This window comes from Oryctolagus cuniculus, chromosome 6 (genome assembly GCF_964237555.1).
Source record: "Oryctolagus cuniculus chromosome 6, mOryCun1.1, whole genome shotgun sequence".
NCBI lineage: Eukaryota > Metazoa > Chordata > Mammalia > Lagomorpha > Leporidae > Oryctolagus > Oryctolagus cuniculus.
In genome coordinates this window covers 112,506,263-112,533,985 of record NC_091437.1, presented here as the reverse complement: position 1 = coordinate 112,533,985, position 27,723 = coordinate 112,506,263, and the positions used below count along the sequence as shown (strand labels likewise).

At 36.9% G+C, this 27,723-nt stretch overlaps 1 protein-coding gene across 6 annotated transcripts in view; it reads right to left on the bottom strand.

Moving 5' to 3' along the window:
- The window catches only part of CNBD1 (cyclic nucleotide binding domain containing 1), a 504,234-nt gene that overhangs the window by 181,385 nt on the left and 295,126 nt on the right, over positions 1 to 27,723 (bottom strand). For all 6 annotated transcript variants that reach the window (XM_070075280.1, XM_070075282.1, XM_070075283.1 and 3 more), the window contains one exon: positions 19,523 to 19,716. In XM_070075280.1, the coding sequence (XP_069931381.1) occupies positions 19,523 to 19,716 (194 nt within the window). The remainder of the gene's footprint in view (positions 1 to 19,522; positions 19,717 to 27,723) is intronic.

Sequence of the window (27,723 nt, the reverse complement as noted above, 5' to 3'; positions counted from 1 at the left end):
ATTGGTGTAAACCAACAATGGTGATCACGTTCACTGTTGTAAACCTGGGTTTGAAAGGTGAACATGTTATCCAGCCTGGCCAAAGGGGGAGAAGTAGAAACCAATGCCTTCCATGGTTTGGTGGAAATGTTTTCTTCATTGACTAAAGGACACATGATGAAGAGTCACTCCCGATCCTGTGCCTGGAAAGGTGACACCAATGGAGGAGCAGATTGGAAGAAGAAGCCAGTGGGCAAATTTTGACAGAATGTGAAGTTGTCCCAGATGACACTAAATTATCTATCTCTAGACCGTCTATGAGGTGATAAATATCTTTATCACTTAAGCCATAATTGGTAGGAATTAAGATTATATAAACCCAAACGTTTTTTAACTGATACAGAGGTTAAGAAGGAATACTGTAAACATATTTCATAAGAATTTTCATGTAGGGCCAGCATTGTGGCATAGCAAGGAAACCTATTGCCTGTGACGTCGGCATTCCATACGGGCACAGGTTTGAGTCCCAGCTCCTTACTAACGTGCCTGGAAAAGCACCAGAAGATGTCCCAGGTGCTTGGGTCCCTGCATCGAAGTCGGCAAACTCAAAAGGCTTCCATAGCCTTGGCAACTCATGACTAGAGTCTAAGGTGATTACTGATGCCATAAACAAGAGTGTCAAATTGTTAAGTCAACAACAGGAGTCACTGTGTACTTACTTCTCCTGTGGAATCTGTCCTTAGTGTGTTGTCCAATGTGAAGTAATGCTATAAGTAGTACTGAAACAGTATTTTACACTTTGTGTTTCTGTGTGGGTGCAAACTGATGAAATCTTTACTTAATGCATACTAAATCGATCTTCTGTATATAAAGAGAATTGAAAATGAATCTTGATGTGAATGGAACGGGAGAGGGAGCGGGAGATGGGAGGGGTGTGAGTGGGAGAGAAATTATGTGTGGGGGGGAAGCCATTGTAATCCATAATCTGTACTTTGGAAATTTATATTCATTAAATAAAAGTTAAAAAAAAACCATAAAAATAAATAAATAAAAAATAAATAAATAAATAAAGTGTATAACTTCAGGTAAAAACTTTTAAAATAATGAGTGTAATTATGTTAAGTAAGTCTCATTTGGATTATTTTAATGGAAATTTCTCCAAATTGGACATATCAAGCAGATAACAAAAAAAGCAGTGACAGAGAAGTGTAATATGCAACTAACATTTAAATGTTTATTTTTTCAATTATTTCCAATTCAGAAAGTTAAAATTGAAATTAACATTATGTAAAAATTTAGTGGCAGCAATGAATCAATAAGGCACAATTTAGAAACTAAAGAATAGTTTTAGAAGAAGAATATATTTCAGATCTTCAATCACATCATAAACATATGGGTCAGGGCTTGTGCTGCAGGTTAAGCAGCCACTGGTATTCCATTTGAGTGCAGCTTTGAATTCTGGTTATTCCATTTCCTATCCAACACCCTGCTAATGTGCCTAGGCAAGCAGCAGAAGACTTCCCAAGTTCTTGACCTGTGGCCATCCACACGGCAGACATAGATGGAGTTTCAGGCTCCTGGCTTTTGCCTGGCCCATCCCTGGTTGTTGCGTCCATCTGGGGTGTGAACTAGCAGATGGAAGATCTCTGTCTCTCATTCTCTCTGTGTGTAACTCTGATTTGCAAATCAATCATTCTTTAAAAAGAATCATATAACATATGAACTAATATGTTCCACATTTTACAACCATGTTGGCAGATAGAAAGTAAAGCCTTAGAGGGGGAAGCCAACATACCTGATTACGTAAACATTGATGCATGTGCAATTGTGAAAGAAACATGAAATAAAAGAATGAGCATGTAATATATTGGGAGATCATAACTGCAATGTATGTAACAGAGAAACATTAAATCACTACTATGTCCAAATATATTATAAATCAATAAACAAAATGACAATGAAAAACCTGAGAGTAAAATGAGCCTAATATGGAAGAAGCATTTCATGGAAGCTATACAGAAATTCAAAAAATGTTTCCCTACCTCCCAATGTAACACATTTTTAATCTTATATAAAAGTTGAAATTAAGCCCTGGAAGCCTACTATAAAAACTGGTGAAATAAACAGAAATTATTTTGGTGTTCAGATGTACATAATAGAGTTAAATGAAAAGTAGTTTTTTACAAAAAGATTGGGGAAAGATTTCTAAAAATTGATTGAAAGGCTTAATTCTATTAAGTGAGTTACTGAGATGAAATGTAAATCAATTATTGCTTATATGTTAAGTCCTCTTATCTTGTGATCTCATAAAAGCACTGGCAAAAATACTTAACACGTGCCTATAAACATTTCTCCTTTATTGTATTTATAATAAGAGTTGTAAATACATCTCATATACAGTCTATTTCTCTAATTTATTTTTGAATAACTTATTTGCAAATAAATACTAAATTTGCTATTGTCCAATGTTTACTTTTAGTTACATCATACATTTAACTCTCAGTGAAAACAAGAGGCCAATATATGTAGTGATGATAAGAAATTTCATGTTTTAAAGCTATCATGTACAATCTGTATTAAATATTGAAATGACTGAGGAAACAATTAGTTATTAAGTTCCAATTTCACTATTAGAGCAAAAATATTTACTGACTGACTTTGAAGTTTTGAACTTTTACACATTCCAGTACTGACATTTCACTTTAAGAACAACATAATTGCATGCATTTTAAACGTGTTAATTTTGACAAAACAAATGTATACAAAAACAGTAACTTTAACTTAAAATAGATTAACTTCTCTGTCATTTGCAATTTAGTTGAGTTAAATTCACCTCAAAGTTCATTTTTGATAGTTCTAAGACTTTGTCTAATTAAACTAAACTGAATTTAATTTATTCTTATTTAAACCTTAAAAGTTCTTAGCATATTATATTAGGCATCAGAAAAAGCTAAGCTCCCAGACTTCAAGGATAGGAGTCAGTAGAGACCAACATGTAAGAGCAGCAGAGAACCATTCAAAGCACTGTGTGAATAAATACGATAAGGGACAGAGAGGAAAAATAAAAGCCCAGATTCAGAATGAATCCTTGAGGACTACTGTATATGGAGAGACAAGAAAAAAAAAAAAAATGAGGGAATTGAGCTTAGGGAATGGTACACACAGAATGTCAAGATGTGCCTATTAGCAGAATCTGGAGGCAGAGGAATTTGACACCTTAAAGGTATATTGCTTGTCTTTGTCAAACATAACTTTGCCTTTACTCTTTCAGATATCCCAATATTGCACTTGACCTAGAACTTAAATTATTTAAATATTTTCATATTTGTTTAAACAATTGATTAAGTTTTATGCTGAATCTAAAAGACAAAGTTGCTCTTCAATTGATTTATAAAAATCTGCACTGTTTATCCAATAGGAATTACTGTCGATCAATGCCTACTTACATTGATAAACTCTATCTCTAACGAAACCTAAGTTGTAAGCAATGTAAGATGCTCCTAGCCCAATTATCTCCAACTGAAAGATACTGATTGTTCTGATAACAAACAGTAGGAACATCTTGTGTTTGGAAGATTAAAAGTTGGGATTAAATGGTTTAATAATTAATGTACTCAAAGTATTTTCATTCAAAATTAAGGGAACAAAAACCCTGGTTCAAACGGTTTTAGGCAATTTCCCTCCACCCACACACAGTCCTCTCCCACATGATATACTATTGACTACCTAGTAATTGATAAGTAATTAACACAAAACAATAAAGATATTTGAGATGGAATTGAAGACATAAGAATAAAAATATCAACAATTAAATTCATGTGGCATGTACATGTTCTTATTATCTGTGCTTTACTTATTTATACAATTACAAAAGAAAGTAGAACCATTTCCTTTTCCTATATTAACAAGGGTTAAATGATATAATTATAGCTCCCAAAATGGCTGGAAATAAATATATTTTTGTTTACTTTATGTGCTGGTGCTAGTATCATATATTTAAACTATTTTATTTATACAGGAATGATGGGAGAATTTAGTCACTATTTTATTCCATTATAATCTCACTCCTGAACCATAGAAGTGATTACATAATTATTATTCTCTCTTCATGCATGACATGACATACAATATCAGGCAATTTTGTTATTTTTCACATTTTTTCCACATACAGATAGTATTACATGCTACTTTGGGTATATGTCAAAGTCCAAAATTTCTAGTGTCCTCAAAACCTATAAACATCTTAAACATCAAATGCAAGATCCACTATTCTCTTACCTTTATTTTCAGGCCCACATCCAAAATATCCTATGAATTTTCTACTATAACCATACGTGTCGTATCTTTCATATACTTTTTTACTCCCCAAAAGCCTACAATAGCCAGGGCTGGGCCAGGCTAAAGCTAGGAGCCTAGAACTCCAATGTGATCCCCACGTGGGTTGCAGGGGCTCAAGCACTTGAGCTATTATCTGCTGCCTTTCAGTATGCACTTTAGCAGGAAGCTAGATTAGAAGCTGAGAAGCCAGAACTCTGACAGGCAGAGTTAGACAGTGAGAGAGAGACAGAGAGAAAGGTCTTCCTTTTTCCGTTGGTTAACCCCCCAAGTGGCTGCTATGGCCGACGCACTGCACTGATCCAGAGCCAGGAGCCAGGCACTTCCTCCTGGTCTCCCATGCGGGTACAGGCCCCAAGGACTTGGGCCATCCTCCTCTGCATTCCTGGGCCACAGCAGAGAGCTGGACTGGAAGAGGAGCAACGGGGACAGAACCGGTGCCCCAACCGGAACTAGAACCCGGAGTGCCGGCGCCACAGGCGGAGGATTAGCCAAGCGAGCCACGGCGCCGGCCCCAGTGTGGGAATCTTAAGCAGCAGCTTAACCCACTGTACCACATGTCCACCACAACTTCTTACAATTTTATTATTTCATGACTTACATGTCAGTTTTTAATACATTTTGGATATATTTCTATATATGGTATCAGATAATAATCTGATTCATTCTAATATGTGGATATCCACTTTTCCTAGTAATGTTACAGAGACTATCCTTTCCCCACTGTGTGTTCTTGACACCTTTATTGAGAATCAATTGATGGTAAGTGAATGGATTCATTTCTTGGCTATTTTGTTCCATTGATCTATGAGACGTTTTTATATCACTAATGTGCTCTTTTGATTACTACAACTTCATATTATATTCTGAAATCAGGCAGTGTGATACTTCCAGCTTTGCTCTTTATTCTTAAGGTTTCTTTGGCTCTTCAGGGTCTTTATGGTCCAACATGAATTTAAGATTTTTTTTATTAAGTAAATGTCATTAAATCTTTGATAGGAATTATATTAAGCTGCAAGGCACTTCAGGTAGTATGGACTTTTGAAAATGCTAATTCTGTGAGTTCATGAAAAAAATAATATTTTTTGGCCGGCGCTGTGGTTCACTTGGTTAATCCTCTGCCTGCGGCACTGGCACCCGGGGTTCTAGTCCCGGTTGCTCCTCTTCCACAGCTCTCTGCTGTGGCCCGGGAGTGCAGTGGAGGATGGCCCAAGTGCCTGGGCCCTGCACCTGCATGGGAGACCAGGAGGAAGCACCTGGCTCCTGGCATCGGATCAGCACAGCGCCAGCCGTAGCAGCCATTAGGGGAGTGAACCAACAGAAGGAAGACCTTTCTCTCTGTCTCTCTTTCACTGTCTATAACTCTCTGTCTCTCTCACTGTCTAACTCTGCCTGTCAAAAAATTTAAAAAATTCATCATTGTTTTGTAGTTTTCAGTGTGTGAGTCTTCTCATCTTTGTTGCTAAAATGCATTTTTGTAGCTATTATTTATGGAATTTTTTAGATAATTTATTTTTAGGATAGAGAATTGCTATTCATTTTTGTTAAGTTGATTTTCTATATGAAATACTAAACTTGTTTATTAATTCTAATATTTTTGATATACTCTTGGTTTCATCCATATAAAATTATGATGTCTATCTATAAATAGGAGCAACTGAACTTCTTTCTTTATTTGAATTATTTTCATTTCTTACTTTTGTACAACTACTTTGGTAGTTGCAAAAGGGGGCATCCTTGTTCCAAATTTTAGAGGAAAATTTTCTACTTTTCATCATTAAGTATAATGTTAGCTATGGCCTTTATTGTATTAAAGCATATTCTTTTGATACCTCATTTTCTGAGTTTTTATCATAAAAGGATGCTGAATATTGTGAAATGACTTTTTTGGATATACTGACTTCATTGCCTTTGAAGTCAATTATCCATTGCTATTATCAAGTTTACTTGATAATTTATATTCATTTCTAATGTGTAGGGATCAAAATAAAACATAGAGTTTATTTTTACTTTTTAAAATTTATTTAATGTAATGGGTGCATGGGCAGAGAGAAATAAACAGAGAATCATCTATAATCTTCTGGTTCATTCCCCAGATGCTCACCATGGCCAGGGATAGGTCAGGGTCAAAGCTGGAGCCAAGAACATAATCTACGTCTTACATGTGTAGGGCTGGTATCCAATTATTTGATTCACCACCGCTGCCTCTCGGGCTCTGCAGTAGCAGGAAGTCGGAGTCAGTAGCCACAGCTAGGAATCAAATCCATGAACTCTTTTGTGGGACACAAACATCTCATCCTCCTGGCTAAGGGCTCACTTCTGTAGAGTGCTGATTTTTTTCACAAAGATTTGTTTGTTCATTTGAAAATCGAAGTGACCAAGGAAAAAGGAGGGAGAAAGTGAGAGAGGGAGGGAGAGATCTTTCATTAGTGTATTCAGAGCCAAGAACTACTGGGTCTCCCACATACCTAGTAAGGACTCAAGCACTTGAGTCATCATCTATTGCACATTAGCAGAGATCTGGATTGGAAGTGAAGTCAAGAGGACTCCAACCCGTACTCCAACATCGGACACAGCCATCCCACACAGTGGTTTAACACCCTGCATCACGATGAACAAACTAGAGTCCTTATTTTTGGAAATCACCTTCATGTACCATTTTATTCAATTTTCAAAACAGCTCTATCAATGGAATATTATTTGCAATATTACTACTACTACATCTATCTTACAGATAAGGAAATGAAACTTTAGAAATTTAAGGCTAGAGTAGACATGGTACAGCAGCCTAGGCTGCCACCTGCAAGGCCAGAATCCTTTATAAGAGTGCTGGTTAGAGTCCCAACTGTTCCCCTTCAGATCCAGCTCCCTGCTAAAGTGCCTGGAAATGCAGTTGAATACATCCCAATAATTGGGCCACTGGGAGACCTGGATGGAGTTCAAGGCTCCTGGCTTTAGTCTAGACCAGCCCTGACAGTTGGGACCCTAGCAAATAGAAGATTTTTCTCTCTCCTCCCTCCTCCATACCTTCCTCTCTCCCTCTTTCTCCCTCTCCTTCTGTCTCTCCCTCTTTCTCTCCCCCTCCTGTCTTTCCAACTTTCAAATAAATAAAATAAAATCTTCAAAAGAAGTAGTAAAAAAATTAAGAAACATATTCAAGGTCAAATGACTAGTAAGAAGTAGAACAAGGAGTTAAGCTTAAAATTTTTCTTAGCCTAAGTCCCATGTCCTTATATCATCAGTTTTATTATTGTTTCACCTTGCATTTGATAATTGACTCACTCTTTACCTTCTCTCAGTAATTGGATTATAATTCTTTCTTGATGTGGATCTATATGGATATTCTATAAATTTTGCTAAGCATGTAAGTAGCTACAAGATAGTGATATGACAGTTTTCAGTGTCAAGTAGTTCAATAAGATTTTAGGAATTGTGACAAAGCTAGATGGCTTCAGCAAAACTAAACTGTGACTAGAAAGAACACATTAGCACTGATGACTATACACAATAACCATGTAAAACAAGGTCTGAAAAAGAGGTTCATGGATCATCAATTATCCAGATACTCTAATAGGAAAGCTAAACTGCCTCATGACCTAATCAATGTGAATGAAAAACAAGATATAACCTATTGATTAGTAAAGTGAATTGCAGCATCCTCTGACCCTGACTCAATAGATTGGGGAGCACAGGATGCATGAGTCATGTGACAATATGGAGAAGGAGAGAAAAGATTTAAAATTCATATTATAGATAAGCTTCTCCTCTCAAACACTTGACAATGTACTCACACAAGAGTTTAGGCTATCAATTGGCAAGAAAATTAAAATAATTAATGCCTTAAGCATTGATTGAACTCCTTGCTGAAGAAAATCAAATGCATGTGTGATGCCTAGGATAATATCTTTCAAGTACAACTTGCTTAGGTGGAAATGTTTCAGAGCCTTAGGATACCATGGTGATGCACACCAGATTAGAAGCCCCGGCATCAGTCTGCTAGTCTAGGTACCATCCGTAGCCATGTAGAAATGTTGTTAATAATGTTTTGTTGATTTTATTCAATAACAATATTAATGCAATAATGTTTAATAAACCTATGCCCTATGCCAGAAACAGGGCTGCCCTTTCTGACTTTATCTTCTAAACATGTCTCTAGCTAAGTGCTATTGTCATTGCCATTCTGATGAAGTAACTAAGCCTTAAAGAGATTTAGTTACCTATCCAAGGAAGCACAATCAGTAAGTAATCAAAAAAAGTAAATCTTGCTTTTAAAAAGTTGGCCTCAAAAATTAAGTTACATTTCTGCTTTACAGATGAAAGTGTGACTGCCACATGCATGGACAGTGGTAAAAGCAAAGGGAAAAAAAAAAAACTGTAGTTAAGTATCTCTATTCAACTTAGCATGTCTACCCTAGCCACCTCACTGGTTTATATCATTGCCTTACAAAGATACCATTAAATACCCAATACTAAAGTGTCTACTGAGGGTGAGTATTCTTCACAAAGACATTTCTTTCTGTTTTCCTACAAGCTAAATGACACCAGCATCTGAGATCAGTGAGTATACTTACATGAATGAGAATCATTTTACTTTACCTTTAACACGATCTTTAAAAGCAGCATTTACAGCCTTGGCAACACAGGCACAAAAGCATCATTTCTACAAATTGCAATTTATAATTCCTGTCTGGCCTTCTGTGATTAATAGTATGGCCTTTAAAATCAACAAAACTCTATTCTACTTCATTCTAATTCAACCTGTACTAGCTATGTTACCTTGGACAAGTGGTTCCAGTCTTAGTTTCAGGATGACCTGGATACTCTATTAAAAAAAGTCTTACTTTACTCAAGTTTTGCAAGAACATAGTAGATATTCATTAAATATTAGTCATTGCTATTACTCATCATCTTCTTTATTATTGTTATTATCATCAGGCTTGTGACTGGAGTATGAACTTTTGTTACTTCATGGTCTCATCCAGCACAAAGGAAATTCAAAATTTATGAGACAATGATTTTAAAAGATGCTTATTTGGGTTCCAAAAATTTTTGAAATCTATGTATACTTTTTTCATAATACACATTTTCTAAGAACTAAAGACACTTATGTAATCAATATTTCATATACTATTATTAATCATTTGGCGATATAAACAAAAATGTTCATTCTATATTTAATAATTTTTTACAACTGATAGTTTATGTGTTTTTTTTTTTTTGACAGATAGAGTTAGACAGTGAGAGAGAGAGAGAGAGAAAGGTCTTCCTTCTGTTGGTTCACCCCCCAAATGGCCGCTATGGCTGGACCTACGTCAATCCGAAGCCAGGAGTCAGGAGCTTCCTCCTGGTCTCCCATGTGGATGTAGGGGTCCAAGAACTTGGGCCCTCCTCCACTGCCCTCCAGGGCCACAGCAGAGAGCTGGACTGGAAGAGGAGCAACCTGGACTAGATCCGGCGCCCATATGGGATGCCAGCTCTACAGGTGGAGGATTAACCAAGTGAGCCACGGTGCCAGTCCCCAACTTATAGTTTATGTTACAACATATATGAACAATTGTTTGACAACTCTACAGAGTGTTAAATAGACATCTCATCTATGACTCAACTATTCCTAATATCTTTTCAAGTGAAATAAAGTCATCTGCCACAGAAAGCCTTATAAATGGAAGTTCTCTTTTAGAGACTACCCGGATGTCTACAAACAGTTTAATAGATGAGTAAGTTGTAGTATATTCATATAATTAGATATTTCTCAGTAAATAAGTGCAACAACTACCAATATATTCAACACAATGAATATGCTTGTCCTTCACAAATATAATACCTAGTAAAAGAAGTCAAAGGAAAAATACTTATGTGGATTTCCATCTGGATGAAATTATAGCAATAGAAAAATACTAATAAAAATCAGATGGGATGAAGCTTCCGGAGAATGCAACTAAGTGAATATTTCATCTAAACAGAATTCATAAGCTGTGATCCTAACCCCCAACGTGATAATATTAGGAAGTAGGGTCTCCAGGTGTGATTAAATCAAGTGGGTAACTCTCCCCTGATTAGAACTTATGTATTTTTCAATTGGCTCAAAGGTGTTGGTTTCCTCTTGTATGCCATAGGGATATAGTAGAAAGGCATTATCTATGAACCAGGAGGTAGGCCCTTTACCAGATACTAAATGTGTCAACACATTGGTCTCAAATTTCCAGATCCACAACTGTGAGAAATAAATTTGTATTATTAATAAAGCATGTCAGTTTATGGTAATTTTGTTATAGTAGCCCAAACAGAGTCAATGGGATATACTTGGTCATATAAGGGATTTTATATTGATATGGGACATTGCGTGTTGGGTTCATTTGTAAAAAATGATTAATATATATACTTAAGATCTGAGAATTTCATAATATGCTCATTATACTTCCATTTTTAAGTGCCTAATATTTGCAATGTTTTCAGAAGTAAAATTCAAATGATATTGTAAAAGTGAATTTCACATTTCTTACAGAAATATACTAGGGCATAAATCAATAAGGACTTTCTTGAACTCTAGCCATGTTTGCTTTCTTTAGAAGTAGGGAAAATAAGAAAAACTATTAAAATATAGGATCCTGACTGACTTCTATAGTGGCTTTCCCAGCCTGCATTCCCACCAACAGTGGGTTAGTGTCCCTTTTTCCCCACATCCTCGCCAGCATCTGTTGTTGGTATATGAGCCATTCTAACCGGGTGAGGTGAAACTTCATTGTGGTTTTGATTTGCATTTCCCTGATTGCTAGTGATCCTGAACATTTTTTCATGTGTTTGTTGGCCATTTGAATTTCCTCTTTTGAAAAATGCCTATTTAGGTCCTTGGCCCATCTCTTGAGTGGGTTGTTTGCTTTGTTGTTGTGGAGTTTCTTGATCTCTTTGTAGATTCTGGTTATTAACCCTTTATCTGTTGCATAGTTTGCTTCATATTGGCGCAGCGGGCCAGCCGCAGCGTGCAGGCCATGACAGCCATTTGGCAGGTGAACCAATGGAAAAAGGAAGACCTTTCTCTCTCTCTCTCTCTCACTGTCTAACTCTGCCTGTCCAAAATATATATATATATATATAAAAAATTTTATATCAACAACTGACTACACACCCACATACAGACATAAAACACCAGAAATTTTAAAATAAAAACTATTTTATAGTTATGACTATTAAAGACATATTTAGATCTATTTTATACCTCCCATATTACTATTTTCATTTAAATATGTACAAAATGGGTTTAAATCTAATTTTCAAATTCAATGGTACATGACATTAATTTATATGGAAACATTAGCATCTACTTATCTAATAAGTAGGTAATAAGTAAAAAATCACAAGATTTTTAAAGTTTTTCTAATATTACTACTTAGATTCTGGGTACATTACAAAGAATTTGCTTGGTTGAAATTCCTAGAAAATGTTATTAAAAATCTATAAAACATTTCAGACACATATTCATATCTCAATGCTATTTGAATATCTCATAGCATGGAGTATTTTTTTGAATCTTTGACTTCCTTTGACTTTTGCCTGACCGTTTCCCTAAATAAGGGAATTATTACCTTCATCATAGATCATTCCTATAATTTCTTTTATTGTTCCTATCTTAAGCCTCTTTCATGTGAGATCCATAATTCACACCCAAGAAGAGTTAGCTTTTTAAAGCACACATTTTTTTGTGTCACTCTTCATCATAAAAACCTTCAATTATATTCCAGGGTCTGTACATTACATTCTTAACTATTAAATCTTATAAATGTGGTCTTTTAAAATTTGGAATATCCTTGCCTCCCAAGCTGTTACTTGCATTACTACCTCCTTAGCTCTCTATAGATAGATAGATAGATAGATAGATAGATAGATCTATAGCTAGCTATATCCCTCTTTAGTCTAGAATGTTCTTTACTGGCCACTGAAATACTAATTTCAAGGCTCATTTCTTTCCTTCTCATATAGGAATTCTCATTTCACCTTGCATACATTTAAGTTTTAGTGTAAGAAGAATTAACTGAAGTTTCACAAAAGCTTCCCTAGAGTGCCAGTGCTTTGAAAATAAGGCCAAAGTTTCAGATATTTTCCCTTAATCTCGAAGATCTCAGTAAAGACTAAATGACACAATTTATAAAAAGTGTCTTGAATGGTGCCTAATATATATATATATATATATTTACATATATACATATTTTTATATATAGTTAACTTGAATTAAATCATTTACAAAATGTTGTGATACACATAAATATAGGGTTATGGAGTTACATTTATCTGAGACTGATTTTTTTAAGTAATATTTCTAAATGTGAGAGAGAATGAGAGATCCTCAATCCACTGGTTGACTCTCCAAATGCCCAAAACAACCATAGCTGAGTCAGGCTGAATTTGGAATCAAGAATTAGTATGGGTTTTCCACATGGGTTGCAGGGACTTGAATCATACTTGCTGCCTCCCAGGGAGCTCATTAGGAAGAATCTGTATGGGAAGTAGAGTGGGGACTCAAACCCAGGCACCCTGATATGGGATATGGGCATCCCAAGAGACATCTTAACTGCTGCATCAAACATTTGCACCTATCTCAGAATGAGATTTCAGCAAAGTTCTCTTGAGGGTCATTTTTGTTGAGTTTGTTTTTGTTGGGACAAGTAGAAATAATCATAATCACACAAAGAAGAAGGATATGCTTACAGTTTACTATAGTTGGAATGCAGGTTACTGTGCCTAGAATAAGATACACTCACAAACCAGTAAGAGGAGAGGATTGGAAAGGCATAGCATGCAGATCATAAACAAGGATGCATTTTGTCTGCTAAACTAAGAAAATTGCAATGTATGTTTAAAACCAAAGGGAATGATGTAAAAATCTTACAATAATTTTTGGAAAGAAATATGGCCATATACTACAAATTAGAAGCAAGTAAGGAGTTACTGTAGTAATCCAAATAAAGAAATCCGGATGTGATAAATATGGGGCACTTTTTCATTGGTTCGTTTTCCAAACAACATAGTTATTGCTTAATAACAGAACCATTCTCAAAAACAGGCAATGATGTGCCTATGACTCTTAGTCAACACCATACTTCTACATTCTAGACTCAGATTCAAAACTGCCAACTTGTTCACCTAGTCACAGAATTGGCATCTGAAAACCTCAAACCTAACATGGCCAAATTAGAATTCCAAATTTTGCCTTCCAAATCTTCAGCTATCTGAATCCCTGTAAGTCATAATGGCATCTACCAATGTGCTCTGTCCAAAATTCTAGAAATCATCAGATTCTCTCTTTCTTCCTTATATCCAATCTGCAACAAGCAATTTCTATCAATTTTACATCCAATATATGTCCTAAATCCACAGGCAATACATCTTTGCTGAAAAAACATGTTCAAGAAGCCAATGTATTTCTTGTGCATGATTACCAAAATTTCACCACTTTCCCTCCTGTGCTACTTTATCCAAATCCTCTCCACTCTACCCATAGAAGCCAAAATGACCTTTGTACTTTTTGCTCCACTGTTTTTAAAAAGATGGTAAATATTTTAAATGTGGCCTTTTCATTTTTTTTTTTTTTTTGACAGGCAGAGTGGAGAGTGAGAGAGAGAGACAGACAGAAAGGTCTTCCTTTGCCGTTGGTTCACCTTCCAATGGCTACCGTGGCCGGCGCGCTGCGGCCGGCACACCACACTGATCGGATGGCAGGAGCCAGGTGCTTATCCTGGTCTCCTATGGGGTGCAGGGCCCAAGCACTTAGGCCATCCTCCACTGCACTCCCTGGCCACCGCAGAGAGCTGGCCTGGAAGAGGGGCAACCGGGACAGAATCCGGAGCCCCGACCGGGACTAGAACCCAGTGTGCTGGCGCTGCAAGGCGGAGGATTAGCCTATTGAGCTGTGGTGCCGGCCGGCCTTTTCCTTTTTATATTCAGCAAACAATTAATGGAACTAAAAATTTGATCAATTATCCCTTGGAATACAATTTTCAGCTAGATTCTTAGTAGAATAGCAGCAAAAGCATAATTTTTAACCTAGAAATCCTGATTTTCTATGATTTTTGGATATCAAGTATGTGTTTGTTATGTTAGTTTAAATGTAAATGTTATTAAAGCACTCTTTGAAGACAGAAAAAAATGAATAGAAAGATCACATCCACTGACACATAGCAAAATATCTATGCAGGGAAGCCCGGCAGATCTGATATGAAGATAATGAATTTGCTCAAAATATTGTGAAGGAACGTTTCTGTGGACAGGGCAATGAATTCCCTGAGAATAACAGTAATTAAAAGAAACTGGAGTCTGACATAGTTGCCAGATTCCTCTTGCTGAAATTCATGAAGCCAGTGATTTTTTTTCAAATAGCTAATATAGTTACTGTGTTCTCGATATAGATGAATTCTTGCAGCTAAATTTAAAGCCAAACTTCAAATGTGCTTGAGACTTCCAAAGTGACCTGTAAGCGCCTTCTCAGGACAATGGGTCAAACATTTCCCTTGCTGTCCTAACACTTTTCTCCTCATTCTATTGTTTCCCTCTCTGGTCTATTTTCATTTATGTACTTCTTCATTCTGTATCACCTCATGCAAACCTTTATTTTAACTGACCTGTGTAACTACACCAGTCACTACACAAAGACAGATTGAAAGGAGGAGTAATACATGGACTGACTTCAGTGAGTTTACTGTTGAATGAAAACTAAAACTAACAACACCATCTAGGAGCAAGTGCAAGGTGTATCAGGGAAAAGTGAAAGTCTTCACAGAGGAAATGGGGCTTGGTTAGTGAAGAATGCACAACAGACTGCTAAGACACCCCAAGGAAGCATCTCAATCCAGGTACAGAGAACAAAATATGTAAAGACATGAAGGCAACAAGTGCTTGGACCCCTGCACCCGCATGGGAGACCAGGAAGAAGCAGCTGGCTCCTGGCTTTGGATCGGTGCAGTGCTGGTCGTAGCAGCCATTTGGGGAGTGAACCAATGGAAGGAAGACCTTTCTCTCTATCCCTCTCTCTCTCTCTCTCTCTCTCTCTCACACACACACACACACACACACACACACACTGTCTATAACTCTGTCAAATAAAAGAAAAGAAGACATGAAGGCAATATAAGCTTACAGTGAACTACAAGCAAATTTTCATACCTAGCAAAAGTCATACAATGGGAGCTAAGCGCGTTTATGAAGGGCCCCAAAATCCAAAGCAAAGGCATTAGAGTTCTATCTTGTGGCTAGAAATGACTGAAATATTTTATGCAAGAGAGCCACAGAATACATTTGTTACTTCTACAAAAGACATTCTAGTGATAATGAGAAAGATGAATTAAGGGTTTATTAGGCTATATGCAGGTTAGGAGGTTGATACACTACACTGGCAAGAAATAGTGAAAACCTGAAGGTGCAAATTTGACAGAAAGATAGAATGAAAAACAAAAACATCATCAACATCCACTACAGGTAAAAACAGAGCTTTCACAATGTTCTAGGCATTATTCTCAGGGCTTATATAAATCTTATTTAAAGCAAACAGTGCTTCACCAGGTGGGTGTTATTGGCCTGGGTTTACAGATGTGTAACCTAAAGAGTAAAATCTGAATTTCCCATGTTTCCAGAGCTATAAAACGGAGTCTGAATCTCTAATCTGTGCTGTTAAAAGGGGTGCTATCAGGGCCACTATGTAAGGCCCCACAATGTGGGGAGGGTGCAGGAGTAACTAGCAACTCCTTCATTCTCTACAATAGTTAGCGGAATCCCATACAATAACAGGATAGTATGCTACAGGGTTAAACAAAAAAGGCAGTACCCAAAGTAATAAACTATTTTTTTTTCCGCAAGCACTGAATGAAGCCAACTGAAACAAGTCAAAACCACAGGACTACAATGGACAGACCACACACCACTGGCTAGACATTTGTTTAGGGCCAAATCTTCCCACTCTCTCGCTCTTTTACTGCTACATGCAATAATGCCATTCAAGAAGAGGCATATGTCTGACCTGCACCAGAGCAGAGGAAGCCAGGACTTTGCTTTCTTTGTTGAGCATTCATTACTATGCCCCATCTCCATCCTACAATCAATATCCTTTGTAAAAGTTGTTCAAGGAGTCGGGTTTGAGCATTGTTCCAGACTCTGTGCTTGCCTGCCTTGTAATAAACCTTCTCTCAGCAAAATACCGTGGCTTTGTCATCTGGCTTTCCAATTTACACGAGCAAAGGGAATCACCTTGGTTCAGAACAAAATTGTCTCTCTTTTACACTGATCTACAAACTGTCTTTGAAAGACAGACAAGCTCCTTCATTCTGACATTTTCCTGGCCACTGTAAGCCACAGTGAACTTGTCCTTTATCTTGGTGCTACCATCCTCATTGTCAGAACCAGCTCCTGCCTATTCATGTCCTGTCTCCCTTGTTTGTATAACAAGAGTTGCTTATTGCTTGTGTCTCCTGTGTGAGGGACAAGGAAGGTTTTTTAAGAATTTTTAATTTTAATTTTTAATTAGTTTTTAATAGAATCATTGTGACTTTTGATACATAATGCCTCATATGAGGGGTCCTCTGGTTTCATCATAATGTTGTCAGACAACAGAGCTCGTGACTGTGTGCCTGTGCATGTGCACACAAGGATGGGCACTGATTTGGATGCCTACTTGGAAACCAATTTATACAAATTCCAAACCAGAGGCCAGATCTTTAAGAGATGTAAATAGGGGCCGGCTCTGTGGCTTAGTGGGTAAATCCGCCGCCTGCACTGCCAGCATCCCATATGGGCACTGGTTTGAGTCCCGGCTGCTGAACTTCTGATCCAGCTTTCTGCTATGGACTGGGAAAGCAGTGAAAGATGGCCCAAGTACTTGGGTCCCTGAATCTGTGTGGGAGACCTGGAAGAAACTCCTGCCTCTTGGCTTCAGATCAGTGCAGCCCCAGCCATTGCTGCCATTTGTGGAGTGAAGCAATGGATGGAAGGTCCTTCTCTCTCTCTCTCTCTCTCTCTCTCTCCTCTCTCTTCTCTCCTCTCTCCTCTCCTCTCTCCCTCTCTCTCTCTGCTTCTGCCTCTCCATAACACTGCCTTTCAAGTAAAATAAATAAATCTTTCAAAATAATAGATGTGAATAATATATGATCACCTCAATATTCATAAGAATTGGAGGGTAGGGACTGGGTTACTATCATTATCATTGAGACACTAACTTTATAAGGATTATCAAGGCAATTAGCAGCCTATCTGCAAAAGATAATATGCAATTGGTGAAGTCTACTGTTTTATATTCAAAGTTAATGAGGTAAATTTCTATAGAAACCATAAAAACATTCTCAGGTCAAAGATGTGAACTTTATTAAGTTATATTGCTTAATAAAAATCTATTTTTCCTACGTAGAATACTATCAACATACCTGATTGGGAAAAAAAATGCAGCCCTGAAATCTGAGACAGTGGCATTATGACATTGGTACATAAAATAACTCTCATAGTATCTGTTCTTTTGAAGGGACATATAGAACACATGAAAAACAGAGTTTTGGTCCTGGTTTGGTTCACAGTAGTTTCATTAGGTCCATTAGCCACAACCATGGCCTTTCCCATTGTCCCTAAATTTATTGTTTGAATGGCTACTTGGAGGTTGGCAGAAGTTTTACCTTGAGTGCCTGGCTTGTGTAATAAGAACCATTATGGTCAAGAAGAGAAAGTAAGCCTGTGAACTTTCTCTCTGTCTCCTTATTTCTATCCCTCACCCCTGACCTGGGTCAGGGTAGAAAATAAAAAACATTACCACATCTCAAGTGGAAGGACAGAGAATGTGCTGCTGTCAAAGACCTAATGCAAGATGCAGAGCTCTCAGTTCCCACCCAGTCTCTATTTTCCTCATGAAGATAGTCCTTAGGGACAAAAAACAGAACCTAAAAGATAGTTTTATTACTACAAACCCAGCTAGGACATATTCCTAATTATAGCTACTGTATCAAAAGTTGTATTTCTGCAGAGCAGATTAAAATGGAATTAGGCACATGATACAAGGCCACTGATATGGTAAATAAGGTTAAATATCTTCTTTCCCATTCACAAGGATAAAGACAGCCAACCAGGAATAGTACTCATTCATGTGACATAAACATCAGTGGATGTGTATGGACTTGTCTCATTTTTATCCATGTGCTTACTTTTTTTCATTGTATCCATGTTCGTTCTGTTATAGGTTTTCCTTGACTTCAACTCAAAATGCTAACAAAACAACAAAACATGTCTTTAATGGGTTTTGTTCGATTCCTCTTCTGTTAAAATTTGAGACACCTAAATCTAGAACTGGTTTTTTAGTAACAATTTTTATCAAATCAGAACTTAAGCCCACTTGGAGTCTTCAGAGATCAAGAAAGATACTTGTGGGGGCTGGTGCTGTGGCACAGCAGGTTAAAGTCCTGGCCTGCAGTGCTGGCATACCATATGGGTGCCAGTTCAAGTCTCGACTGCTCCACTTCTGATCGAGCTCTCTGCTATGGACTGGGAAAGCAGTGTAAGATGGTCCAAGTGCTTGGGCCCCTGCACCCACGTGTGAGACCTGGAAGAAGCTCCTGGCTCTGAATTGGGCCAGCTCTGGCCAGTGCGGCCATTTGGGGAGTGAACCAGCAGATGGAAGAGCACTCTCTCTCAGTCTCTCTCTCTCTCTCTCTCTCTCTGCCTCTCTGTAACTTTGCCTTTCACATAAATAAATCAATCTTAAAAAAGAAGAGACTTGTGTTTTTGACTGATAGTCTTGAAATGTTACATATAAACACAAAAAGTTCTTCAAGTAAGAATTTGATTGTGATACAGTCAACACATTCATTATCCTAGCATTGCTCTTGAGACAAACATATGCTTCACTTACTTTCAAAGGTCCTTCATGATCAATCCCCTGTCTCTCCCACTTAAATTACTTGCTGCTTCTCCCTCATCTCAATCTGTCATATCTTCCTCGTTCAATGATCTTGTCACATTACTATTGTCTCAGTTATCAAATACACCACACACTTCTATCATCAAGCATTATGCTGTTGAAATATAATCAAATTTCAACTTCAATATTAATAGCACAATTTAATTTTTTAAAGAAAATTTAACAGGACCCTACAGATATTTGGATAGTTGGATCTCACTATTTGAAAGAGAAAAAAATTATAACCATGCTACCTTGTCGCTTATGGAAAAGTAATTATTCATTTCTTACCTTAGAGTCACGTAAAGATGAACACAGCTTAGCAATTTCAGAGCTTCTCAAGTCTTCAAAGATCACAAAGCTACTGAAAGTCTGAGGCTTGTAACCAACTGCTGAGTCCCTTCCTCCAACCAAATTATTACAAAACTGTGGCTGAAGTCGTGCTACACCTTTCAGTATTATATAAAAACCATCATTTCCAGTCACTGAAATAAATCCGAAAAAAATATATGCTTTACTACTTAATCTCTTTGATATAGACATAAACAGCATATATAGTACACTTGCCATACTTTCCTTCTAGTACATGCTATGACGATAATTTCAATGTGGCACTTAGGAAACTCAAATAACAAGAACAAAGATAGGTGTACACATTTAGAATGTTCTTTTCAGACAGTTATATCTAGTAACCCATTGCCTCAGAACTGATAGGTTCTAGCAGAAATCAACATGCCAACAAATCATCTTAATAGATTTAAGATGTTATGGGGAAAATGAGAACAGAAAAGCCTTTAAATTTTTAAAAATATAACATATTTACTCTCCCTAAAGAATACCAAAATACTATTTTGCTTATTTTATATAAGCAAGTCATATACCTACTATTAATACTTATTTGTCTTTTCTCTGGACACGATGATGAAGACTTACAAATCTTAAAAGGCAGATTGAGTTTCCAATAATTTTCCAACTCCACATATAAGTCTCCACAATCTGCCACCATCGAATCCCAGTTCCTAAAGTTCCACTTGGAGTCTGCAGATCTGGCAGGTGGATGCTCATGTGACCATCTGAAGGCACACCTGTCTGTTCCGCTCTTCTGAAGTCTGCCACTTGGAATTAGCAGGGCAGGGGAACTGGATCATACATTTTCTCATTGTTAAATTTTTTATATTATCTTATAAATTTGAAGCCAATTATTGTTATGTGAGATAGCCTCTTACACTTTGCTTATTAACTTCACAGCAATAAGTTATACGAACTCTACAAGCTGATATTCAAAGACAATCATTTGTCTTTTCAGACAACAAAACTTGGCAAATGCATGCTTTTGTTCTGACCTGAGGCTTATTAGTGCTTACCTTGAGCCCCATCCACGCACAGTGACCATAGGCAGGTTTTCCTTTATAAAAGATTTATTGTGTTGGGCTGGCAGTGTGATATAACAGGTTAAGCCTCCGCCTGCTGCACTGGCACCCCATATAGGTACAGGTTTCAGTCCCAGCTGCTCCACTTCCAATCCTGCTCCCTGCTAATGTGCCTGGGAAAGCAGTGGAAGATGGAATAAATATCTGAGCCCCTGCCACCCATGTAGGAGATCCAGAAGAATCTCCCAGCTCCCGGGTTTGGCCTAGCCCTGCCCCCACCAGCCTTTGCAGCCATTTTGTGAGTTAAAAAGTTGATGGAAGATTCTCTCTATATATTTCAAATTAAATCATTTTTAAAATAAAGATTTTATTAGAAAGGCAGACTGAGATTACTCCCATATGCAACAACTGGGACTGGGCCAGGCTGAAGGCAGGAGCTGGAACACTATCCATGACTCCTGTATAAGTGGCAGGGGACCAAGTACTGGAGCCATCTTCTGCTGCTTTCCCAGGCACATTTGCAGGGAGCAGGATTGGAAGTGTTACAACTGGGACCTGAACCAGTGCTCCTATATGGCAGCATCTTCACTTGCTGTGCCAAATTACCAGCCCCAATTTTTGCTCTTATTTAATGAAAAGGTTTGCTTTTGCTTGAATGCCTCTGCTTAAAATAGATCCCATTTTGGGTAGCCCAATATTGTTCATTAAATATCTAATTAGTGTGGTAAGGGCACTGCAGACACATTTAAAAGATAATTATCATATGAACAAAACGGGCACTATGGGTAGTAAGCCAGCTGTAAAAGTTAATCTTACAATAATTTTGTGAGACTAGTAATAATTTAACCAACTAATAGAGGAAAATAGCAGCTAGGGGAAAGATATATTCTAATATATACAGTTATGCTTGTTTTTGTATAGATTTCTCCGGCACTTCTTAGCTTATAATAAAAGTTCTGGAAAAAGATGTACTGTGTGAAACAATTTGACCACAATGCCTGCTACTTGTCAATACAATCCAATCTCTCTCATTTTCTTTCTCTACAGTAATCACAATTTTATTAGATTTTGCAAGTGTCATGTTAAAAATTCCATTGCCCATATTCAATAATGATATTTTTAAATGGTAATTTGTATGGACAGTGCATACAGCTAAAATAACATTGAGAAGTATACCATTCAAATGCAATGCTATTTGGTTTGAAAGTCTTTAGTTAAGGGAGATAGATAGAAGAAATATAGTAGTATTGAGTGCAGTCATGTACTTTATGATTGACAAGGAATATTAACTGTAACAAATGTTCAACAGTTATCTCTGTCGCTGTTCATTTGAATAGTGGCATCAACTGTATATGAAATGATTAGGTCATAACTGGTAAATGGCTTGTATCAACCTATAAATATCATAATATTTCCACCTTAGTGATAAGTAGAACTCCTCTGATGCTTTTATTTCAGTCCTTTGCTAATGACAGTGAATTTTTACAAAATCATATCTGTTTAGAATGCATTAATGTTCATATTTGCATGATGGAAAATATAATACCAAAGTTGGGCTTTGAGAAGTTAAACTAATTTGGATAGCCTCATTTGCACAGAAAATTATTTAGGGCAGAAAATATCTCATCAATCCTCAAACTGTATTTATAAAAAATTTGAAATGATGCTATTCCAGAAGTTGCTAACTCCATTATGCACAAATGAGATGCATAATAGGGGATTTGTACTTTAAAAGAAAATGTTTTATCAATGTTAGGTCAATATCATTTAAAATGGCATATATATATTATTCTTACTTAATAAAATAAAGTACTACAGATGGATTAAATGCTATTCAGAAGGAACAAGGTGGTCCTGGATGTAGACATAGCTTGCATACATTGTATAACCTCAGTAAAGTCATGTAATTCTAAGCCCAACTTTCAGTTCAAAAATTGTCATGCTAGGATATTACCTATGTATACTATGTTTTTATTTTTTAATTATTCCTTAATATAATAATTTTATATTGTTGATGTTACTATTAAAGGGATTAAATAAGTATAACTTACAAAATGAATAACATGGAAAGGTAATTTTAAATGAATAAATGATAAAAAGTCTTACCTAATCTTAATATTTATATTGCTTAACAATAATGTCTAAAATCTAATATTTTATTAAGTAATATCACTTTTGAGAAATTGCTTTCCATATCAAAATGTATAAAATATTTTACTCAAACATCTCACAGAAATCTTTTTGTTCTTAGTTTCTTCAAAAAGACTTTGGTTATTTCTTCTATCATCTAACACTGTCCTCAAAATAGTCATTACTCCAATTGATTTAGGTCAGTATATTTTGTATCTTCATACAATATAGTTACTGACATATTTTCCAAGCTACAAGTACTGTAACAATTTGTACAACATTGGCAAGTAATCGTAAATCATTTTAGCTTCTCATTTTTAAACTTCATAAAATATTGCTCAATGTATTAGCAAATATATTTGTTTCGAAATTAAAATTATTGAACTGTACAAGAAAAATAACCACACATACTTACACAAATCAGAAATTTTAATAATCACATTTTTTGGAAGCAGAGAGTAGTGGGCTGTGGAATGATTAAATTTTTAAAAATTGCAAGAATCAAATGTTAGTTTGTATCTGAAGACACTTAAATTCTCATACTTCATTGATAGGAGGGAAAAATTGTACAATTACTCTGAAAAATATCTGGCAGTTTCTCATAAAATGAAATATACATTTGCCTATCCTGGGTATTTACTCAGGAGGAACAGAAATAGATGTCCAAAAAGGACTTGTAGAAAAAAAAAATGTGACTCACAGCTTTATCATTACAGCCCAAAGCTCAGATGGGCATCCGGAACAAAATGTGTAAGCAAGCTCCTGTCATGTCCATATAATGGAATACTATGTCACGGAAAGGAATGGATTATTGATTCACACTATATGGATAAATTTCAAAGTGTTATGTTGATTGAAAGAAACTTTTCAAAAAGTATATGGCAAGACTTCAAAAGGTTCATGGAGCGGCTGTTGTAACCTACTAGGGTAAGACACCACCCACATTGACGTTCCATGTCTGAGTGCTGGAGAGTCCAGCTGCATGGCTTCCTACTCAGCTTCCTGCAAATGTGCCCGGGAAAAGCAGCAGAAGATGGCCTGAGTGCTTGGGCCTCTGCCACCCAAGTGGGAGACTCGGACAAAGTTCCTGGGTCCCAGCATTCACCTGGCCAGCCCAGCCCATGTCGATATTTAGGGAGAGAACCCGCCAATGAAAATTCTCATTCTCCTTCTGTCTCTTCTTTCTCTTATGCCACTCTGCCTAATAAATAAGATTATATTGGTGAAAAAAGTTTTTTAAATGCGTGAATGTAAGGGTCCTCAAAAGGCTTATGGAAAATGCATATTAAAAAAACTATGCATGGATTTCAAAACTTTTTGTCACAATAAAGTTTTAATTTCATCTTTCCACAAACTGTTCAGAGCATCTTCATACATGCTGCTGGATAAATGTTTTGCATAAAACTAATTTATACTTTAAAAAAACAGTGTAGGAAAGATAAAAGGAAAGTAGAAAGGTAGTTAGGAATAAAAGACAGCAGAATTATTTCTGGGGAAGTGACCCAGAAGTTGACGTGTTAAGAAGGAGAGAATGCTTTGATAATGGGCTATATCTCATTAAGGATATGGACCATATTTGTCAAAATTTATCAGATAATGCACTTAGGGTACATGTGCATGTCACTCTCTGTAACATTTATTTTGAAAAATAAAGTACTAAAAACAAGAAATGAATTCTAGATAAACTAAGAAGTATTTAGGGGTGAAATACCCTGGAGCTACGGTTTAATCAATACAATGGAATATGATGCAAATGTAGTAAGGGAAAAAGTTACAGGAAAAAAAAACGGAATATCCACAAGATGACAAAAAATACTGTGAGCTTTTTTTGTTTTGTTTTGGACATATTTATGCCCAACACTGGTTTAAACATAATACATATATTAGCCCTTATTGTCCTGAAATCAATGTACTTGAATTATTCATGAATCTATTAAAATTATTTTTGTAAAAATTTTAAAGCAAAAGAATGTAAAATTACTTTAAAATATATGTGAGGGGACTTCAAAAGTTCTTGGTAAAATAGAAATAAAGATAAGTTTGGCTAGCCCCGCGGCTCACTAGGCTAATCCTCCGCCTGCGGCGCCAGCACCCCAGGTTCTAGTTCCAGCTGGGGTGCCAGATTCTGTCCTGGTTGCTCCTCTTCCAGTCCAGCTCTCTGCTGTGGCCTGGGAAGGCAGTAGAAGATGGCCCAGATCCTTGGGCCCCTACACCCGCATGGGAGACCAGGAAAAAGCACCTGGCTCCTGGCTTCAGATCAGTGCAGCACGCTGGCTGCAAGGCGCCAGCCATAGCGGCCACTTGGGGGCGTGAACCAATGGAAAAAGGAAGTAAGGAAGTCCTTTCTCTCTCTCTCTCTCTCTCAATGTCTAACTCTGCCTGTCAAAAAAAAAAAAAAAAGATAATTTTATCTTGATGCAAAAAATTCAAAATTGCAAAGTTTCTTTTTTTTTTTTTTTAATAATAAACCTTTTCCATGAAGTGATTTTTTTTGTTTACTTGCTTTTCGGACAGGCATAGACAAAGAGAGTTCCCATCTGCACGTTCACTTCTCAAACATCCATGACAGCTGGAGCTAAGTAAAGCTGAAACCAGGACCCAGGAACTCAGTCCATGTCTCTCATACATGCCAGGGTTCCAAATCTTGTGGCTTCACCTGATGCCTCTCAGTGTCTGAATTATCAGGAAACCGGAATTGGGAGCCAGAGCTGGGACTTGCATGCTGGCATTCCCATACAGGATATGGACGTCTTCACTGCTAGACCAAATCACCATCTCCCATTAATTTTTTGATGTTTCCTCTTATTCAGAGCAAGATGAAATTTGCATGAATTCTGCACACAACCACTTGGGGAGAAAAAGGGGAAATCCAAACACAAAGGTTTTTTATTTTATTTTTTATAGATTTATTTATTTGAGAGAATTACACAGAGAGAGAAGGGGGGAGAGAGAGAGAGAGAGAGATATCTTGCATCTGCTAGTTCACTCTCTAGTTGGCCACCAGAAGCTCCCTCTGGGTCTTCCCATATGTGTACCAGGGCCCAAGGACTTGGCAGGCTTTCCCAGGCCACAGCAGAGAGCTGGATCAGAAGTGGAACAGGTGGGTTTTGAACCAGCAGCCGTTTGGGATGCTGGCACTGCAGGCAATGGCTCTACCCGCTATGCCACAGCGCCAGTCCCCAAAAGTTAACATTATAAATGGAGTTTAAAATTAAGAATTCAAAAGAAAGTATGGCCGGCACCACGGCTCAATGGTGTAATCCTCCACCTGCGGCGCCGGCACACCGGGTTCTAGTCCCGGTCGGGGCGCCGGATTCTGTCCCGGTTGCCCCTCTTCCAGTCTAGCTCTCTGCTGTGGCCCGGGAGTGCAGTGGAGGATGGCCCAAGTGCTTGGGCCCTGCACCCGCATGGGAGACCAGGAAGAAGCCCCTGGCTCCTGTCTTCGGATCAGCGCGGTGCGCTGGCCGCAGCAGCCATTGGAGGGTGAACCAACGGCAAAGGAAGACCTTTCTCTCTGTCTCTCTCTCTCTCACTGTCCACTCTGCCTGTCGAAAAAAAAAAAAAAAAGAAAGTATGAATTTTAGCAGAAATTGAGTTATCAGAAGCTTCCAAACTAAAATTCAAGTAATATTTGAAATCAGCCCTAAAATAGATACTCAAATTATTTGAAAATCATGAAAGATTCTTGGGTTGGGAGAAGCTATTGCAGTACAGTTCAACTATCAAAGATTTATTAAAATATTATTGACAATCACAAGGTTTTATTAAGCTTTTGAACTGCAACAAAAACCCATTTATTAATAATAATATAAACATGATTTTGCCAATGAAAAGGGACAAATGAAGATTCTTTATTCAAATTCTCAAAATACATGAAACTGTTGCATGTAAATTTTAAGAGGAAAAACATCTAGGGAAATTAGACATGAAAAAACACTAATATAACTCATTAAATATCAATTATCATAATTTCCAAAAATAAAGAAACATCAAAATTCAGTTGCTAGGGGATAAATTCATGAAAGTATTTAAATAGCTAAACTCCATTATATGAAAAATCAACAGAAATATTTTCACAAGGACTCAGAACAATCTTGTAGTGCAAAGTTCCCTAGTTTAAAATACTGTTAACTGCACTTGTATTAGGTAAACAAAAGACATTCAAAAAATTTTTAAAAATTTAGAAAGGGAAAATGTTATTACTTTGAATGATACTTTTCAAAAAGCTAAAGACCAAAACAGACTTTGATCAAAGCAAAAATATTTTTGAATTTCTTTACTTTCTGATACTCAGAAATTCAACTAAAATCAACCACTCAAAAAGGACTTAATTGTTTTCAAAGAGCTGTAATTGGTTGAATAAATTCATAAGGTCTCCTGGCTAATCCCTCCCTGGCCTGCGACAAGGACTTTAAATGTTAACTATCTACTAGAAAAAGTCTTTCCTAATTCTTTTCCAGGACTTCTTCCATCCGACTTAACTGATGTAAATATGTATTCCTGGGAGAAGGAACTGTGGCTTTAGTGTCAGTATTTTCAGTCCATGACACATTACCTGGATCATTTTAGGCATTTAGCAAACACTTGCTGAAAAATGAAAACTTACTTGATGATCTAAAGAAGCAAAAAATATCTGCAGACTGATGTTTTTCTTTCTCATAGAATCCTGTCCATTGAGAAATAAGATGAAACTATGTGACATCTTGTTTTCTCTCAGTTCAACTCAGAAATTCTGGAAAGTTTTATAATTTTTATAGCCCAACAGGTTAATTCATGGTATCTCCTTATATAAAGTCTAAAAGATCCCAGAGATGATGGAATACAAACAATAAATGATCTGTTCATAGCTTTTGTTATTTTATGAAATCACTGGATATGGGGCTACAGTTCTTAGGGCCAACTTTTCTTTCTTGAGATGCTAAGAGCAATTACTTTAAGACACAAGGCGGGCGGGGGGTGGGGGGCAAGGGCAGACACTGTGGCACCATAGAT